The sequence below is a fragment of the Archocentrus centrarchus genome, chromosome 2 (genome assembly GCF_007364275.1).
Source record: "Archocentrus centrarchus isolate MPI-CPG fArcCen1 chromosome 2, fArcCen1, whole genome shotgun sequence".
NCBI lineage: Eukaryota > Metazoa > Chordata > Actinopteri > Cichliformes > Cichlidae > Archocentrus > Archocentrus centrarchus.
Genome location: NC_044347.1, coordinates 29,410,858 through 29,430,829, shown reverse-complemented (window position 1 = coordinate 29,430,829; position 19,972 = coordinate 29,410,858). Strand labels below are relative to the sequence as shown.

Genomic DNA, 19,972 nt, shown 5'->3' with positions numbered 1-19,972 from the left:
TTAAATTATGGCAGGCAGCACTGCTGCCTCACAGCAAGGAGGCCTGGGTTTGAATCCACGTTGGCCCGAGCCTTTCTGTGTGGGTTTTCTCTGGGTTTCCTCCCACAATCCAAAGACATGCAGTTATTGGGATTACAGTAGGTTAACTGGTCACTCTAAATTGCCCACAGGTGTGAATGGTTGTTTGTCTCTCTGTGTTGGCACAGGGTGTACCCTGCCTCTCGCCCTATGCCAGCTGGGATAGGCTCCAGCCCCCCCCACAACCCTGAACAGGATAAGCGGAAGTGAATGGATGGATGAATAATAATCTTACCCTCTACTCCAGTTTCATGAGGTGAAAAGATGCGTGCATCTCCGCAGGGGGAAGTGCTGATGTACAGGTGGAACTGGACATTTTCCTTAACTCTGAAGCCTTGTCTGTTATCGCCCCAGGTAAAAATGGATTTCTGCTGCTCTTCTTCACTGTTGCTGAAGACAGAAATGTAGACAAAGGTTAACAGCGTTTAACTGCTGGTAGACGGTAACTGATAATTTCTTAAAATTGTGTTTAAAGATGGCTAAATTAATTAGTCATTGAGATATTTTAATTCTAAGAATGAATATGCAGGAGGTGCTTTGTGGACTCATTTCTGTGTACAGTATGGATGTATTGTGAGCTCTAAAAGCAGGTGGAAAGTTAGACTAATTAGTCTTTACCTGAGGAAGTACTCCAGCTGGGAGTACAGGAACCTGATGAGAGATCGACGAGCTACAATCTCTGCATGGCAGTCATTGAGGGCCAAACCTCTATCACTCATGTATTCACCGTTGATGCATTTTGTCCCTGTGGATATGCAGATGACCTGAGCCTCCTTTACATCTGTACCTGGATGGGTAAAATAAAATGATTTGAACTGAGATTAAAAACAGGTGGCATCATAATGTGTAAACATGGGCAGCTTGTTTAGATCATCCTTGCTTCTTTTCTATTAGCTTCACTCCGACAACACACTATATTGCCAAAAGTATTCACTCACCATCCAAATCACTGAGTTCAGGTGTTCCAGTCACTTCCACGGCCACAGGTGTATAAACCAAGCACCTAGGCATGCAGACTGCTTCTACAAACATTACTGAAAGAATGGGTCCCTCTCAGGAGCTCAGTGAACTGCAGTGTGGAACAGTGATAGGATGATACCTGTGCAACAAGTCCAGTACTAAAATTTCCTCACTACTAAATATTCCACAGTCAACTGTTTGTGGGATTATAACAAAGAGGTAGTGAAGTGGTAGGCCAAGTATAATCACAGCTGAGAAGCATAATGTGTAGACATCGCAGAGTTGATCGCTAAACACCTCCAACCTTCATGTGGCCTTCAGATCAGCTCAAGAACTTTGCATACCGAGCTTCATGGAATGGGTTTTTCATGGCAGCTGCATCCAAGCCTTCCATCACCAAGCTCAATGCAAAGTGTTGATGCAGTGGTGTAACTGGACTCTAGAGCAGTGGAGACGTGTTCTCTGGAGGGATGAGTCACACTTCTCGGCAATCTGATGGATGAGTCTGTGTTTGGTGGTTGCCAAGGGAACGGTACCTGCATTGTGCATTATGCCAAGTGTAAAGTTTGGTGGAGGGGGGGTTATGGTGTGGGGGTGTTTTTCAGGAGTTGGCCTCGGCCCCTTAGTTCCAGTCAAAGGAACTCTTAATGCTTCAGCAGACCAAGACATTTGGGACAGTTTGATGCTCCAACTCTGTGGAACAGTTTGGGGATGGCCCCTTCCTGTTCCAACATGACTGCACACCAGTGAACAAAGCAGCTCCATAAAGACATGGATGAGCCAGTTTGGTGTGGAAGAACTTGACTGGCCTGCACAGAGTCCTGACCTCAGCCTGATAGAACACCTTTGGGATGGATTAGAGCGGAGACTGTGAGCCAGGCCTTCTCTCCAACATCAGTGTCTGACCTCACAGATGTGCTTCTGGAAGAACGGTCAGAAATTCCCATAAACACTCCTAAACCTGTGGAAAGACTTCCCAGAACATTTGAAGCTGTTATAGCTGCAAAGAGTGGGCTGACATCATATTAAAGCCTCTGGATTAAGAATGGATGTTACTCAGGTTCATGTGTGTGCAGGTAGATGAGCGAGTACTTTTGGCAAAATAGTGTGTAGCCACTTCAGCCCAATTATTCTTACTCCTTCAGTTTCCAGCACATTTTATTATGCTGGGCTTCCCATGATGCACTGAGTGTTTCTTCTTAACTTATCCCTTTTCACTCTCTGTGTGTTTATACAGCACTAATGTATTTAATCATTAACATTTATTAAACTCCAGCTCTCTCCTATAGTTTGCTTTTCGTCCTGTCTCTCTATGCTCTCTTCTCTTTCCCCTCACCCCCAACCAGTCACGGCAGATGGCTGCCCCTCCCTGAGCTTGGTTCTGCCAAAGGTTTCTTCCTGTTTAAAAGGAATTTTTCTGTCCCACTTTCGCCTTCCCACTATCACGCCAGGCTGTGTAATTGTAATATTGTAGGGTTACAATTGAATTGAATTGATCTGAACTGAACTAAATTGAATGTTATCAGGCACTGGACCAGGGCCCAATTCCAGGAAGCAGGTTCAACAAGCTCTGAGTTTAAAAACAGACTCTGAGATCAGCAACTCTGAGTTTCCCGTTCCAGAACAGCTGATCAGAGTTAGTTCACTCAGCTCTGAGTGTGATCACCCTGATTTAGTGCGTGTGTGAGTAAGGACAGAAAGCCATCATCACTGGAGCTCTGATACCAGGATTCACCATGGCAATGGGTAAATAAAGGGCGGAGCCTCCATTTTAATCCGATGATGGAGGATCGCACGTGTCAGTGTGGAGCATGATGAGTCACTTTAATCAGCCAGACCCACTCTGACATCATCACAGACAGAATAAAAGTTTGTTATCAAATATATAATTTCTTTATAATGTCTGCTGTCATCATTTATATAACTTGAATCTCCATCAGATGAAGCTGAATCCTAATTTTACATTTAATTTATAAAATCTCAGGTCAGACTGAGTTTACTGACCGACCTGTGTGTTAGAGACTGAGACAGCAGCAGACCCCGGAGGCAGCTGACCTCAGGTCAGTTTGTTACTCCATAAAAACTGTTTTTACTGCAGTTTGACAGTTCAGTTTATGACAGTTCAGTTTATGGCCATGTATTTGTTTAAACAATTATACAATAAAAATGGAATCTATGATGGAATAGCAGCCTCACTTTATTCATTTTTTTAATTGAGAATTTCATTATTTCTGCCGTTACTGGATAAAAATGAGAAATGTTTACAGAAAAATTGCTTTAATGTTTCCAGTTTAAGAGTTTCTAATCTGATCTAAGATCAGCTTCACTGATAGATGATGGCTCTCTGACAGCCACAGCAGAGACGTTTCACTGAGTTACTGTTAAAGGTCAGAGGTCAGTCATAGTTTTATGTTCTCAGAAATATCTCAGCTTTATAGGTTTGAAATATTTCAGTTTGGGAGGATGAGACATTTTAATTAAAGAATGCAGATCGTGTTGGGAAAATGAATCCATTATGAACAGATCCAGACTGGATGAGCTGGGAAATGACTGGAGCCTGAACTGGATCTGGACCTGATCCGGTCTGAATCCCTGATCCTGATCCGTTTGGATCCTCCTGCTGTGCAGGTGGACTCAGACACGGTTAACTGATCCGTTATAGAGCCTCTGATCACAGATTTTGGTGATTTTCAGTGGAAATTTGTGGAGATTCATACTTTGAATTTCAGACAGCAGAACTTTCAAAATGTTGATTTCAGTCACTTTAAATCCATTTAGTTCAGTTTGAAGTCTTCAAATCATTTCAGCCTCATCTTCACTCAAACATTCCCATCATCTCCAGGATCAGATATTTTTCCATCAGTGAGCTTTTCCAGCATGACCAATGATCGATCATTGATCATTGATCAGTGTGTTCTGTGTCAGCAGCTTCATCCAGATCAGTGTGATGTAACAGAGATGCTACAGTAAATGTTTCAGAGGAACTGACTGACAGTCTGACATCATCGCTGTCTCCGTCCTTACAGCCTGTTGACGAGTGAACGACTGTAAAAGCTTCATGTTACAAAAATAACAAACTAACGTCTAACTGGGATTTCAGTGATCGTAGAAACATAAACGTCTGCAGATGAATTCGCTCCTCTGACGCTCTGACAGCCACTTTATGAAGGAGGAAAAGAATCAGAGTGTCAGACAGATGGTTCAGGTGTAGCAGGAGGGGCGGAGTCAGAGAGATAAAACCTGCCAGAGAGCAGGTTAGGGTCACAGAGTCTGTTACCATGGTAACTGACTCAGAGTTGATGTTGGCTCTCTTCCTGGATCAGTTTCCTCATTTTAGTTACAAACCCAGAGTTGTTAGCTAAACCTGCTTCCTGGAATAGGACCCAGACCACAAAACAACAATCACGCTTTGACTGAACTAATGCATTCAAAATATTTTGTTTTGATTAATTTTGTAACTTTTTCCACCGCTCACAGAGCTCTACCCATTTTACTCACTAGATTATCAATTTTTATAGACCATGTACACAAACAGTACAGTAGATGCAGACCATCCACCATTATATCCAGCAGTTTTTTCTGTTATGTTTCATGACCGTATGCCATGTTTGCTTACATTCTTGGCTCCTCCCATTAGAGTGTGTGTGTGTGTGTGTGTGTGTGCGTGTGTGTGTGTGTGTGTGTGTGTGTGTGTGTGTGTGTGTGTGTGTGCGTGTGTGTGTGTCTGTGTGTGTGTGTGTGTGTGTGTGTGTGTGTGTGTGTGTGTGTGTGTGTGTGTGTTGGCTGTTGAGACAGGTGGAAACTGCTGATTAGCTGGTTTGAAGAAGTTCCAGAGTTCAGATTGGTTGATTGGATGGCAGCAGCCTCTCAACCTCCAGCTGACAGCCTCTCTCCCTCTCTCCCTCTCTCCTCACCTCCTCTGCTTCCAACCAAGAGGAAGTCAGCTGCTAGTAGCTTTAGTGAATCAGTGAACTGTGTAAGCTAAAATTGTGTTTCTGATACCCTTGTAGGTATAAGTCTATTTTGTAAACTGTCTTTGAATAGAAAGCCTGAAATGTAATTGTGATTATTCAGCATTAAAAACAAATAATACCTGTTGTCATGACAACACCTGCCAAGACTTTTCTTCGAGCGTGTGGAGACATGAAGTTATCTGTTAGTTCGCTGAACTTATCAACAACCAGATGAGAGACGGTGTCTGCAAGGACCTGAGGAGTGAGACAGAAGGCACAATGGTAGAATCATGAGAAATAAGACAGAAACGTCCAAATAACAACAATTACAAAGAAAGCAACTCTTTTCAGTCGGCTGTATTAAATGTGAATTAACAAAAAGCAAATGAAAATGATGGTGAGGTAGGATAAGAAATAAGTAAAAGCTCTTCCTATCTGCACTTAAATTATTACTGATTTCAATTAGGAATGCTGCACAGGTGTGAATGACAGGCAGGGATGTGAGCAGCTTAATAAAAGACCCAAATGCTCTGCTTCACCCACTGACTTGGAAAGGCAGGTATAATGAATCAGTGTTTGAATAGCACACAGAGGGTGATGGTAATTAAGATAGCGGCTTTGTTATCAGTGTACAGGGATTAGAGGCAGGGATTATCTTATGTGTAAATAGCTCCTCAGTGTATCGAACTTGTCTCTCCTGAAGCTGCTTCCATGAGCAGTGACATTTCTGTCATTAGACGCTGGAGATCTGCCTGTGATCAAACAGGCCACTGCTGCTTTCAGCTAAGGCCTTGAGTTAAAAAAAAAAAAAAGAACAATCCTCAGCATGTGATTTCTTTATTCTTTCTTTTTGTTTTTTTGCATATTTGTCACATTTTTCAAATTTTAATAATAGACAAACCTAACTACGATAGATACGAAATGCAGTCTGTTTTTATTTATTGGAAAACTCCAAACTTGCCTGGCCCTATAAGAAAAAGTCTGGTAGGGGTGCAACTTGCTAAAGGACACTTAACCAAATATCAGTGGGGGTGTATGTATATATCTGAGCCTGTATGTATACTTTTTACCCTGTGTGTTGCAGAAAATTCAAAAATAAATCCAAAATTGTTCACCCGGTCCTTGGTATTTTCAGACTTTAAAGATGTATGCAATGCAATTCTTCCACCCTTTAAAGGAATATTACGCATTAAACATAATGTCCCAGAGGTGTTGGATTCATGTCAGTGTCAGTTCCTTCATCCTCCAGGAAACGCCTGCATACTCTCACCACATGATACCGGATATTGTCGTGCACCAGGAGGGTCTGACAGTGACAGTCTGGCAGTCAGGGTGCCGTTGCCTAGCCTGTAGAGGTCTGTGCATCTGACCCACCACCAAACTGGTTATGCTGAATGATTTTGCAGGCAGCGTCTCCACAGCCTCTCTCGACCCTTTCACATGTGTGTTTACGGTAAACCTGCTCTCATCTGTGAAAAGCACAGGGCACCAGTGGTGGACTTGCTAATATTGTGCGTTTTATGGCAAATGCCAATTGGGCTCCATGGTGCTGGCCTTCTGGAGGTCATTTTGTAGCTCTGCAGTTTTCATCCTATTCGTCCTTGCACAAAGAAGCAGATACTGGTCCAGCTGATGGGTTAAGGACCTTCTATGGCCCTGACCAGCTCTCCTAGAGTAATTGCCCATCTCCTTGAATCTCCTCCATGCTCTTGAGACTGCTGGGAGACACAGCAAATCGTCTGGCAATGGCATGTGTTGAAATACCATTCTGGAGGATTTGGGGTACCTGTGAAACCTCTGCAGGGTCCAGGTATCACAGCATGCTACCAGTAGTGACAGTGACCCAAGACAAATGCAAAACTAGGGAAAAATAGAAAAGATAAGGGAGGAAAAAATATCAGTGCCCTCCAGCTGTAAAACCATTCCTGTTTTGGGGTTATCTCATTGTTGCCCCTCTAGTGCACCTGTTGGCTATTTCATTAAGGCCAAAGTGGCTGATTATCAACCCCCAGTACTTTTGTTTAAAACCTGTGGTCTGGCAGCAACGACCAACAAATTCATATACTTTTTCTTCTGCGTGTGTGTGTCATGAAACATACTTCATAATGAGGGTGAGAAGCCACAACTAACACCATCCCTGGAGCCAGAGACAGACAGAATGGCTCAGGAAACCCAGGCTGCCCTCAGCCACCCCAAGAGAACTGAAGAGCTGAGACCACAGATCCTAATCAATCAATTTATTTGTATAGCACATTAAAACAAAAGCCATTGACAAAAGTGCTTCACAAGGCATGAAACAACAAATAAAATAATATAAAACATAACATAAAACAAAAATAAAAACACAATTAAACCATAAACAATACAATACACAATGGATCGTAATAGTAATGCCAATAGTAATGCCAAGAAGATCTATCAACCAGTCTGAAATGCACATGCAAATAAATAAGTTTTATGAAGTTTTTTAAAAGTAGTGGTAAAAGTACTGTAGTCCTCTCTTATGTGGAGAGGAAGGTCATTCCAGAGTTTAGGGGCAAAGGCTCTATCCCCTCTACTCTTCATATTAGATTTGTATCCGGTCAATAGGTTTTGATCGGAGGACCTCAGTTCTCTAATCGGGATGTAGGGCCTCAACAACTCAGTTAAATAAACAGCCGCTAATCCGTTTAGACTCTTAAAAACCAGAAATAGTATTTAAACTTGATTCAAAAAGAAATAAGAAGCCAATGTAGAGAGGCTAAAATGGGCAAAATGTGATCATGCCGTTTGGTGCCTGTCAACAGCCGTGCTGCTGCATTTTGAACTAGTTGTAGGCGATTGGAAAGACGCTGTTCATATCCCACATAAAGCGAGTTGCAATAGTCCAGACGACTGGCGATGAAGGCATGAATTGCTCTCTGCAGGTCCGTGGTGGGAGATATCCCTTTATCTTACTTAAAAGTCTTAAATGGAAGAAACATGTCTTGACTACCGGGCTAATCTGTTTATCAAATTTCAGAGCAGTATCAAAAATGATGCCAAGGTTTCTAGAAGATGGGTACACAAAGGGGGGATAAGAGGCCTAAGGCACTGTCATAACCATCCAAAATGTGAGAGTGACCAAAGAGGAGAATCTCTGTTTTATTTTTGTTTAATTTAAGAAAGTTAGACTGCAGCCATAAATGAACACCCCTTAAACAATCCACTAAGGTATTCAGAGATGAATGATTGTTAGGTTGAAGTGGGAGATAAATCTGTAAATCAGCTGCGAAGCAATGAAAAGAAATGTTATGTTTTTCAATAATAGTACCTAGAGGGAGCATATATAAAGAAAAAAGAACGGGGCCTAGTAAAGAGCCCTGGGGAACACCACGTTTAAACGGAGATACAGCAGATGAATACTGCCTGACTGAACAGAGAAACTCCTGTTAGATAAACAGGATTGAAACCATCTGAGGGCAGTTCCTCTAAGGCCCATACATGATTCTAGGCATGAGATAAGGATACTGTGGTCAACAGTATCAAAGGCTGCTGACAGATCAAGCAGCACCAGTACGGCACATTTTCCAGTGTCAAGCGATAAAAGTAAGTCATGAAAAACTCTAACCAGAGCTGTTTCGGTACTGTGCTGCAATTTGAAACCAGACTGGAATTTCTCAGAGATGCCATTTGAATCAAGATAGGATTGTATCTGTGTAAGTACCACCTTCTCTAAAACTTTTGATAAAAAGCTTAGAAATCGGCCTGAAGTTAGAGGGTTGAGTTTGGTCCAAATTACTCTTTTTAAGAAGAGGACAAATGACTGCATGTTTGAGGGCAGTTGGAACATAACCCAACTTCAAAGAGGAATTAATAAAACTAACAATACAAGGTCCATACAGTTAATGATAACTGTGTGCCCAATCCTGGAGAAGCAGGATGGAGGTCCCAGCCGGGGTTCCCATGACCAAAGGGCAAGAACCCCAGAGATCCAGCGACCATGAGCAGCCAACCCCACCAGAGGCCCATCATCCCAGCACGAGCCAAGGGCGGGGCCCCTGGGCCACAGTACTTAACTGACCAAATCAAAATCCCAGAAATTTGACTGACTTGATGCTCTACTCTGATTAAAAAGTGTTCCTTCAATCTTTGAGCAGCGTAGAGCCTGTCTGAGAAACTATAGTAGGATAAAATATCTCAACAAGCAACATATCATGCCATAGTCTAAAGAAACTCTAGAACAGATGAGTAACAAAGTCATTAACATCTATTTATCTGGAACGGGTTATGAAGCCATTTCTAAGGCTCTGGGACTCCAGCAAAACACGATGAAAGCCATTATCCACAAATGGAGAAAACCTGGTAGTAAACCTTCCCAGGAGTGGCTGGCTGACCAAAATTACACCAAAAGTGCATCGATGACTAATCCAGGGGGTTACAAATAACCCAGAACAAGATCTAAAGAATTGCAGGACTCACTTGGCTCATTTAAAGTTAGTATTCATGATTCAACAATAAGGAAGAGACTGGCCAAGAATGGCATCCATGAGTTCTGAGGTAAAAACCACTGCTGACCAAAATCACAGAGGGTCATCTCACATCACACACCTTGATTATTCCCAAAACCTTTGGGAAAACATTGTGTACACTGATGAGACAGAAGTTTAACTTTTTGGAAGGTTTTTTACATAAGCCAACGATGTGTTGGCTTATGTAAAAAAAGAAAGAACATCATACTAACAATCAAACATGATTGTGATTAGCTCTAATTGATGGAACCATGAATTCTGTTCTCTACCAGAATATTCTGAAGGAGACTGTCCGGCCATCACTCCAATATGGCTGAATTAAAACAATTCTGCAAAGAAAAATGGGCCAAAATTAATCTATAGCAAAGTGAAAGACTCATTTCTAGGTTTTCCACATGATGGATTGCAGTTCTTGCTGCCAAAGAGGGGCACAACCAGTGATTAGGTGTTTATAGTTAATTACTTTTTCACATAGGGCCAGGCAGGTTTGGATAATTTTTCCCTTAATTAATGAAAACTTTATTTAAAAACTGCATTTTGTATTTATTCAATTTGATGAATTAAAAAAAAAATTGAAATCAGGAAGGGGGCAAATACTTTCTTGCAGCACGTCTCTCTCTCTCTCTCTCTCACACACACACACACACACACACACACACACACACCTTTAACAACCTACCTGTTTTCATGCTCACCTGTGGCTGGTGAAGCTGCAGTCCTTTTCTGGGTATTGGTTGTTGTGATGGTGCCTGGTGCAGCTGCATCTTAAAGAGAGCAGACAGAGCAGCCTGGGCAGCCCGAGCCTTGGCCAGCTTCTTATTCCGCCCAGAACCCTGGAAATTCTGAGAGTCTACCGTCACTGACACGACAAAGTTCTTGCCATGGCTCTCCCCGCTCTCTGACACAAAGTCATATTTGAGGCCTGGCCGCATCTCATTAAGAAACATGACAGGATTCTTGCCAGCTGTCAGGGAGATGGAGGTGGAGGGTGCTGGAGCTAAGGGAAACTGGGCCAGGTTAGGGCCTGGGGAGGGTAGCAATCGGTACTCTATTCCCAGTGAACTGAAGGAACTATTATTGTTGGAACCAAGGTAAAAAGTGTCTTCTGTAGGTGTGGATGTCTCAAATGCATTAAAGAGCATATCCGGAAAGTCGGCATGGTCTGAGGTGAAGTCTGTGTGAACAGACCCAGTCTGGCCCATGGCCACATGGGCTTCTGATGCATTGGGGAACTGGACAAAGGAGCGCAGTGCCTTCTCAGCTGCATTCAGCTTAGCCTTCTTCTTGGTAGAACCAAAACCCTCAAACAGCTGCCCATTGACCTCCACAGTCATCACAAACACTGGTGCATGGACTGGCCCAGTCTGAGAGAGGAGCTTATACTGCAACCCTGGCTTGATCTCATTCAGCTGCATAAGAGCATTCTTGGGCAAAATGGGCCGAGGGACTTTCTTACGCTTCTTGGGCCTGTACCTGGAATGTGTGTGCCCATCATTGCCCTCCTCTAAGGGACGTTTCCTCCCACCCCTAGTACACCCATTATGGAGTTGAGCAGCCTCAGCTGCAACCCCCTCTTTGGAGAAGAGGTTGTCCAAGTTGCGATTTTCCTTAACATCTGTGCTGCATGAACCTGCGGTGCCCAGAAAGAGTAACTTACAATGCCTTCATTGCAGGATCTTGTAAATGTAAAATTTAGAGATTCCTTTATCTCTCTTTGCAACTGAGCCAGTGATGTACGTTCCTTGACCAGTATTTAGGTGGTGCACATTTCAATAATACAGTAAATTATATTGATACAAGTTTATTCCTAACAGGTTCATTACTTTATGAAAACCATAAAAATAATTAGCACACACATAAAAAACAAAACAAAACACACTTTGATCAAAATACATTTAAGGATGAAAATTGTCAATATTCAATAACATGGAAAGCTTAATATTTATTTATTCCATCATTCACTATGTATTTTTCCTAACAGTCTCTGAATCATCCTTCTGGGAACACATCACACGGCCCTGTTAACAAAGCCAATGAAACTTGTAAATTTCCATTTATAACATCCTCCAACAAAAGCTTGATAGGTTACTCCTTTCGGCGCTCAGGACAGAAAACAATCCTATAAAATGCAGGTTGAGAAGGGTTGTGGGGAAGGATAGAGTTGCAAAATGTGCAATCAACTGTTCCCAGTATGATATTTTGAGTTCCACTGAGCCTGAAGAAAAATACCAGCAAAATCATATTATATCTTGCATTTTTGTTTACTGCATGGCTGCTTCATACATAAAAAAATAAATAAATAAATAAATAAATCACCCAATGTATAAGTAATATGTATAAAAAGATACAATAAAGGAAAATAAAATAGTTAAATATAAAAGAAAAGAAAAAAAACAATCACAGTTGAACCACTGCAGAGTACGGTAGGGATGGGTTCCATCCCCTTTCCAGTTGGTAAAATACCCAGACTGGTTAAGCTCTACAGGCACTGAATCCCTTATTGAATCTTCCAGTCTTTCTTTCTTTGATAGTTCTTTGATTACCCTACTCTGACACTATCTGCATCTACATACTGGCTGCAGTTTTCATCCATATGTGTTCATACTCTCAGTAAAAGTAGTAGTAAAAGTTTAAGGAATTGATGGGCAGCAGAGATTAGAATCAGCAATTTAATATCTGAACAACTGTGGAGTACCTTCAATATTTTTGCTGAACATTATGATAACATTTTTTTCTTGTTTGACAGAAATTCTATTATAATTACTGTACAAATTCTGGATATTTGGCCAACAACAAGAAAAAAATGTTGTCTGAGAGTGACTGTGACACCAAAATCAAGTGACTTCCAATTTGAGATCAAGTTATTGTTTATGCCAAATTTGATTAAATTTATTCAATTTATCCAAGAGATACACATTCACAAGAATAAGATGTACATATTTAGATAAGGGCAGAAAACCCAAAAACATAATGCCTGAAAAAATTAAAAACTGACCTACAGATGGCACATGTTTCTTAGGTAAGATGCATTGATGCCCCAACAAATAAGCTGCCAACAAAAGATTCAATAAGGCATTAGAAAGAATTCAGATTTCATAAATGGAACCAGTTTAGATAAAATAAAAACTCAATCCCTGATAACTGCCACTATATGTTTATATGCATTCCAAAATAAACTGTAAATCACTTCCTCCATAACTAAAAATTATAATGCACAGACAGAAGTGCTTGTGGTATTCAGTCACAGCAGACTTGACATTGTATATAAAGTAAATCACAAGCATGCAAGCTGAGGATGGAACTCAAAAAGGGAAAACAATAGCAGATAATGCCCTAAGCAACAGGAGGGAAGAGTGATTATAGGTCTGCTGGGAAGAGGGAACATATTGTTATTCACTCAACCAGTGCTGCAGTGTAATAAGCAAAACATTTACTCAAAGCAGAAGTAGAAACTCTCTCTTTAAACTGCTAAAAAAATGAATCGGTAACCTACTGCAAACATGTTCAGTTCTATATGTGTGCCACAGCACATCCAGCTGTAAGGTAAGAAGGGAACACTTGCCCTGGTATTTCATTAAGTTTCTGTCTTTGGGTTTAGACTTAAAATATTAAAATGCCCTTCAACAACCTTGACCATCAGCGTGTGACCAACATCATCAGGCGTAATCCACATGTGCTCCCAGAAGGTTTCACTGTGGCTTACGCCGAACAGGGACAAGCTTACTGCTGTCCAACACAAATAGTGAAGTGTATACAGAGGCCCTATCAATTTGTTAGCATAGAGGCTGAATCACAATACCAAACATGCTATCTGGTTAATGTCTTTGAGCACAATGAATCTTATTAGTCTAGTCTAGATTGCACTCTAGCCTGATGTTAGATTGAATTACTGCTTCGTATCAAACATGGTGTCCTTCACCTGTAAATAAACCATGAGCTTTAAGAGTTCTGACACATAGATGCAGACAGGTAAAACTAAAGTTTGCATAATTTCATCTGTGATATCCTGCATGTTAACTTCACTCAGAGCCAATATGCTGAGTCAAGTTAACATCCATCTTTTCCAAAAAAATCCTATTGTGGCTTATCCTGGGTCAGGTGGATTTAGGCTGAAATAGACCAATCCAGAGGTGGCTCTCAGGGGGCTTTAGGGAGCATTTTTCTTAAGAGCAAGGGGACAAGTGTAGAATCTGCAATCAAAAAAGGCTGAAATCTCAAAGTAGATACACTCTGAGCACAGGATTAAGCTCCAATCTTGCTTCCTAAGCCGGCCAAAAAGATTTGGATGGTAAATGTTCAAAGCCCATCCAAGAAGAGGAGGGATATTTAAACAGTGAGAGTGTTCCTTTTGCATACATTTAGCTCATAAAATATCTGGACATAGTCTCAAATATAGAAAATTATTATTATTTATTTATTTATTCCAACTAAAGACCATATTTTCTGCAGGATTTGAAACAAAGACAAAGAAAATAAAAAGGGACTCACTCATGCTTTCTGCTTTGTCTCTTTCAGTGTCGAGTAGCCCCTTTGCTGCAGCTCCTACTTGACCTGCAGGAAACATGCAACGTTGACAACGTTCAGTCAGAGATATTAAGGGAGTTGACCCTCTCTAAGAAAAATAATCTAAATATTAGATTTGGTGTTCTTTGAGAAGTCTCACAGTCACAAAAAAGTTTTTACGAATAAAAGAAAATCCTGGTTAAACTAAAAAAGGACAAATATGGCACACAAAGGAGTTATAGGACATACAAAAGGAGGCACTGATCTAAACATGAAGCTAAACTAGAGAACCAGCTTCAGGAGGAGCAGGCAGGCTGCAACAGCTTTCAGCAATCACTCTACAGTTTCTCTAAGAACTTCACATTCTAGTTGGACATTACCAATCAGTTGATCAATGATACACTCATCACAAATCAGAAATGAAGCTGCCACCATGTATGATCTATGGTAAGTGCTCTGCCTGATGCCATTCATGGCACCTGGAATATATGCCTCAATTATGCAACTGTTGAAAAAAAAGAAATTAGAGGAAAATAAAACTGTCTTCATTATTACATGGTTAAAAATTTGTAACTGGAATGAATCGAGAGAGAGAGAGAGAGAGAGAGAGAGAGAGAGAGAGAGAGAGAGAGATCACTCTAAGCATACTTTGTTGTCCTATTCTTGTCAGTCTCTCTTGACATATTCATGATAGTCTAGACATGCAATACTAAGTCAATAGAGAACACTTTAAGTTCTATGTACTTAAAGAACTGACATCGCAGTGTCGTTTTGAGCATTTATTAGAACAAAAACATCAGCTCATATGAATTTTTACTTATTCTGTGGAGTGTGTTCCATCCATCCATTTATCCATCCATTTTCTTCCACTTATCCGGTCTAAGGGAGAGGCGAGCCACCCTTCAGAGAAAGCTCATTTCTGCCGTTTGTATTCACAATTTTATTCTTTTGGTCACTACCCAAAGCTCGTTAGCATAGGTGAGAGTCGGGACGTATATCGACTGGTAAAGCAACAGCTTCGCTCAGTTTCCTTTTCACCACAACAGACAGGTGCAGTATCCACATTACTGCAGATGTGGCCCCGATCCGTCTGTCGATCTCCCGTTCCACTCTGCTGTCACTTGTGTGAACAGACTGCGGTTTGAACGGAAGTCCATTCAGGTTCAGATCAGGCAGGCCATTCCTCCCAATCACACCCCTCCAGGTCTCACTGTCATTGTCCACATGAGCATTGAAGTCTCCCAGCAGAACAATTGAGTCACTGGATGGAGCACCCTCGAGCACCCCACCCAGCGACTCCAAGAAGGGTGGGTACGCTGAACTGTCAATTAGCACATGAGCGCAAACAACAGTAAGGACCCATTCCTGCCCGAAGGCGCAGTGAAGCAACCCTCTCGTCTACCGGTGAAAACTCTGACGTATAGGCAGCAAGCTGGGGGGGATACAAGAATACCCACCCCAGCTCCCGCCTCTCACCGGGGGCAACTCCATTCTGAAACGGAGTCCAGCCCCTCTCCAGGAAACTGGTTCCAGAGTCTAGGCCCTGCGTTGAGATGAGCCCGACTATATCTAGCCCGTATTTCTCAACCGCACACACTAGTTCAGGCTCCTTCCCCACCAGAGAGCCCGACACACACTGCACCCGACCTGACCCCTTGAAATTTCCCCATTGCGGGACAAATGAAGGGATTTCTATTTCTATAACGCCTCCTACAGGTGGTGTGCTTACAGGAGCGCGGGCCCATCTTTTCAGGCTGTACCTGGCCGGGCACCATGGGCTAATGACCGGCCACCAGATTCTCTCCCTCGAGCTCCCTCCCAAGGCCTGGGTCAGGGTGGGGCCCCGGTAACCCTGACCTTGACAGGGTAAACAGTTCCCTTGTTTCTGTTTCCAAAGAGGTCTTCTGAATTGCTTTGTCTGGCCCCTGACCCAGGGCCAATTTATCATGGGAGACCCTACCAGGGGACAAGCCCCTGGACAACATAGCTCCTGGGATCACTGGAACACACACACCCTTCCACCACAATAAGGTGGCGATTCACGGAGGAGCTGTGCAGTGTGTTGAAAAGGAAAATGGGTGCCCTTTGCTCATCCTGTGCTGCTGTGGCTGTGCCTGGGCACCCGGGTTGTGCTGGCTCGTGTCCTTCCTGGGCTTAGGGTCTGTTCACTGTCCCTCAGCTCGTGTGGTGCTTTGGACTCCTTTTCTGGGTGCCCATGCTGCCTAGGTGGGAACAGGTTGTGCTCTTAGCCCCTGTTGGCCTTGGTGAGGGGCCCAGGTGCTTGACTTTGACCCCTTTTTGTTTTTCACATGAGCAAATACAATAGGCTCCTTGCCGATCCCTGCGGGAGGCTCGGGCTTAATAATGATCAAGGCATCAATATAAAGACTCACAAATTCCTGGATGGAGACTGGTGAGACTATCAGAGTGGATGTAAATGAAAAAAGGGAGGGGGAAAAATACACAGAGAAAAAACTAAAGGGACAGTTATGTTTGCTGCTGGAAAAAAATAAAAATAAACTGTCCACAGAGCAAGGACCCAGGAGGGAAAAATGTCACAGCATTTTTTGTTTGTCAGCCAGTGCTGCAGGTAAAACACTTGGATCCTACCCCAAGGTAATGCACACACACACACACACACACACACACACACACACACCAACATTGGCCACTTGCATATGTAGCCCTTGCAAAGACCCAGCACTAATCTAATCAGCCTATCAGGGAATTAGATGCAGCTGGGGAAGAAGGCACAGGAGAAACTAATTAGGATAACAGGGTAACTAAATCTAAATGCAAACTACAAAAACAAAACAGGAAATAACTAAACACCTCACCACACAGAGACACAGGAGAGAAAACCGAGGGAACTAAAACTCTGATATAAACAATAACTGCCACTGTTATGCCCCAGACAAAAGCTAGGGGATAAAGAGTAATAATAATGAGACCAAGCAAAGAGAAAGGAAAACTGCCCCAAAGCTTTATTGAAAAGGACTAAACTCAAAAAGATAGCTATACCACTGTATCAGTCAGACAAAGGGAAAACCACAGACTAAGATGTCATAAAAAGAAAACACCACCACAGCCAGCTGACACCACTCTCAAAACCAGCCCAAACACACACTAAGACCAAGCAGCACTTCACCAGCTTTTATACTATTGAGTGGCTGATTACTGAGTGGAGCCAGCTGTGCACTGGCTCCTCAGGGGAAATGGGTGGCAGCTGAGCTCAGGAAAGAGTAACACTATGCACAGTCCTACTACATGTAATGCCAACTAAGAATTCAAGATCAATAGTCAAACTAAGAATCAAACAGAAAAGCAAACAGTAAATATTCAATAATAAACAGAAATGAAAAGTCCCAAAACCCAATCAAAACCCTGAGTCTCACACCCAGGACCATGACACACATTAACACTCAGGTTATAGAAGGCAGGCCACTGCAGGTAGTGAGGCCTGTTTCTGAAGGCTTGACACATGGGTGATAGGATAGTGGTGTGCTTTAACCCCCATCAACACAGAACAGTTTTGTTTTGGCCTGTGGATATTAATCCCAGTCTATCTTTACTTTTCCACATGAAAATTATGCATTATCCATATTTCTACCAACAGTCTTGGACATGTGTTCTGTCAGTGAGGGTGAAAATGGGTCCTGTGATTGGGTGTATTTCCATCTGCCTTATTAATTTATTTGGCTATAAGAGTGATAATTATGGTTTTACACTTACATGAGGCAAATTCTGTTATGATTTTCTTGTAATCTGCCGTAAATGTCACATTTCCATCCAGATCTCAGAGCCTGTGAAAAGTTAAATGAATTTAAAACATAAATGTCTAGAGAGCTGCAGGTTAATAAGCTTTTTATTTTTACCTTTCAAGCGGAAAAGGTCAGGCAGATATTTGGAGAACAGAGCAAATGTTACAGAAATATCTTAAATTTCTGATGTTCTTGTTCATTGTCAAAATTCCACATTTTTCTAGAGCTTAATTACATTCTGATAAAATGCTAAACTTGAGATCCTGAGCATTAGCCTTCTATAGAGTTTTAAACCCTATTCACTTGATTTCTATAAAACATAGAAAAAAAATTCTCCTCTGATGAAATGTGGAGAAACATTTTTCCACTGTTTCCAATTCAATTCAATTCAGTTTTATTTATATAGCACCAAATCACAACAGACAGTGGCCTCAAGGTGCTTTACATTGTAAGATAAAGACCCAACAATGAAAGAGAAAACCCAACAGTCAAAATGACCCCCTATGAGCAGCATTTGGCAACAGTGGGAAGGAAAAACTCCCTTTTAACAGGAAGAAACCTCCATCAGAACCAGGCTCAGGGAGGGGGGGCATCTGCTGAGACCGGTTGGGCTGAGGGGAGAGAGACAGGACAAAAGACACACTGTGGAAGAGAGACAGCGTTTAATAATAATGATTAAATGCAGAGTGGGGTATAAACAGAGTAAAAAGATGTGAATGGCTGGTTCCACAGAAGAGGGGCCTGGTCAGTTAGCTGGGACACCACTCAGACAGCCAGCAATTCAAAGAGAACATGTGAGTAAACATGTCGCTCCTGGTTCAAATGGGGAGGGGCCCAGAGAAAACTACAGAGTCCGACATTGTTTTCGCAACGTTACACACCGATTCAATATTAATTTTAGTGACCTCCAATTGGCGTAACCGGGTGTCATTACTGCCAACGTGAATTATGATCTTATCAAATCTACGATTAGCCTTAGCCAGCAGTTTCAAATTTACATGAATGTCGCCTGCTCTGGCCCCTGGAAGACATTTGACTATGGTCGCCGGTGTTGCTAGCTTCATGTTTCTCAAAACAGAGTTCCAAGTTTCCCAACCATGATCTCATGATCAATGTGTCACACCCACTGTCCAATTTCTGCATGTCTCCAAATGTAATTTCATGTCGTGAAAACTGAGTTTATGCGTGAGAAAAGGACAGTGATGGTGGTGTTCCAGTTTTTTGTTCCTTTTCCCTTGGTCACATGATTGTGGCACCTTACCCTTGTCAACTGCTTCTCTTCTAGGTTGATCCATCTGCATTAGGCCACTGAAATTGGTCTCTGACAGATATTTGCAGTTCTTTTCCCACTTGGTCTGTGATGGTTACTAGCTTCAAGCAGCCAGCTGATGGTTAGTGCTCAAATTCTCTGCTCAAGAAGTGGTTTCCTGAGGGTCAACAGGAAACCCCATCAACATGTCTGTGTTGTCTACCAGTGTATTTTGACTCTACCTTGGTATTGCTGAAATTTCCTCCTCTGCGGCAGAGAGCAACAAAGTACTGGCAAGTTAGATCTATTGCCATATGCCATAATGACACTAATTACAGGAAAGTTGCAGTGAATATTTAGGTCTTTGTGACAAAGCTACAGTTGGGTCTATATGTGTCATGTAACCACTGGCAGGCAGAGGACCTGATGCAGGACTCAGGAGCCATTTAAGTTAAACTTAAACTTCAGCTTTAATAGCTTGAGTCGAGGAACATAAACAGAGCAGGTTGGGAGCTAGCAGCACAAAATACTAACTCACTTGAAACTTAATTTAACTTGTACTTGAGCATGAGCAAAAGTATGAGCGCACACAGCAGGAGGAACAAATGACAATGACAAGGACGTGACAAAGGACAAAGGCAAAAAGCAGACAATAAATACACATGGATAAATGAGTGACAGCTGGGGCAGGTGCACAGAATGAAGCTGATGACACAAAGGGAAGCAAAATTGAACACAATACACAGGGAACAGAAGACCAGCAAAACAAAAAAAGAAGGAAGACAGACAAAAAGGAAACAGAGACATGCATACACCAAGAAACACCAGGGAACTAGTAATCTAAACATAACTAAATAACCAAGAACATGACTCAAATAACTAAAGTAAGACCTCAAAATGCAATCCCATAACCCATAATAAACTGAGGCAAAAGCAAGCTAAGAAACACAACTAGAGAAATTAAACAATAACAGTTCA

General features: G+C 42.1%; 1 protein-coding gene across 1 annotated transcript in view; it reads right to left on the bottom strand.

Moving 5' to 3' along the window:
- Positions 1–19,972, bottom strand: part of LOC115795365 (double-stranded RNA-specific editase 1-like) — a 55,848-nt gene that overhangs the window by 3,720 nt on the left and 32,156 nt on the right. Inside the window, exons 2-6 of the mRNA XM_030751232.1 lie at positions 13,970–14,032; positions 10,177–11,111; positions 5,132–5,246; positions 697–865; positions 314–468 (exon numbers count right to left, since the gene is read on the bottom strand). Coding sequence (XP_030607092.1) covers positions 314–468; positions 697–865; positions 5,132–5,246; positions 10,177–11,111; positions 13,970–13,973 — 1,378 coding nt within the window. The 5' untranslated portion in view covers positions 13,974–14,032. The remainder of the gene's footprint in view (positions 1–313; positions 469–696; positions 866–5,131; positions 5,247–10,176; positions 11,112–13,969; positions 14,033–19,972) is intronic.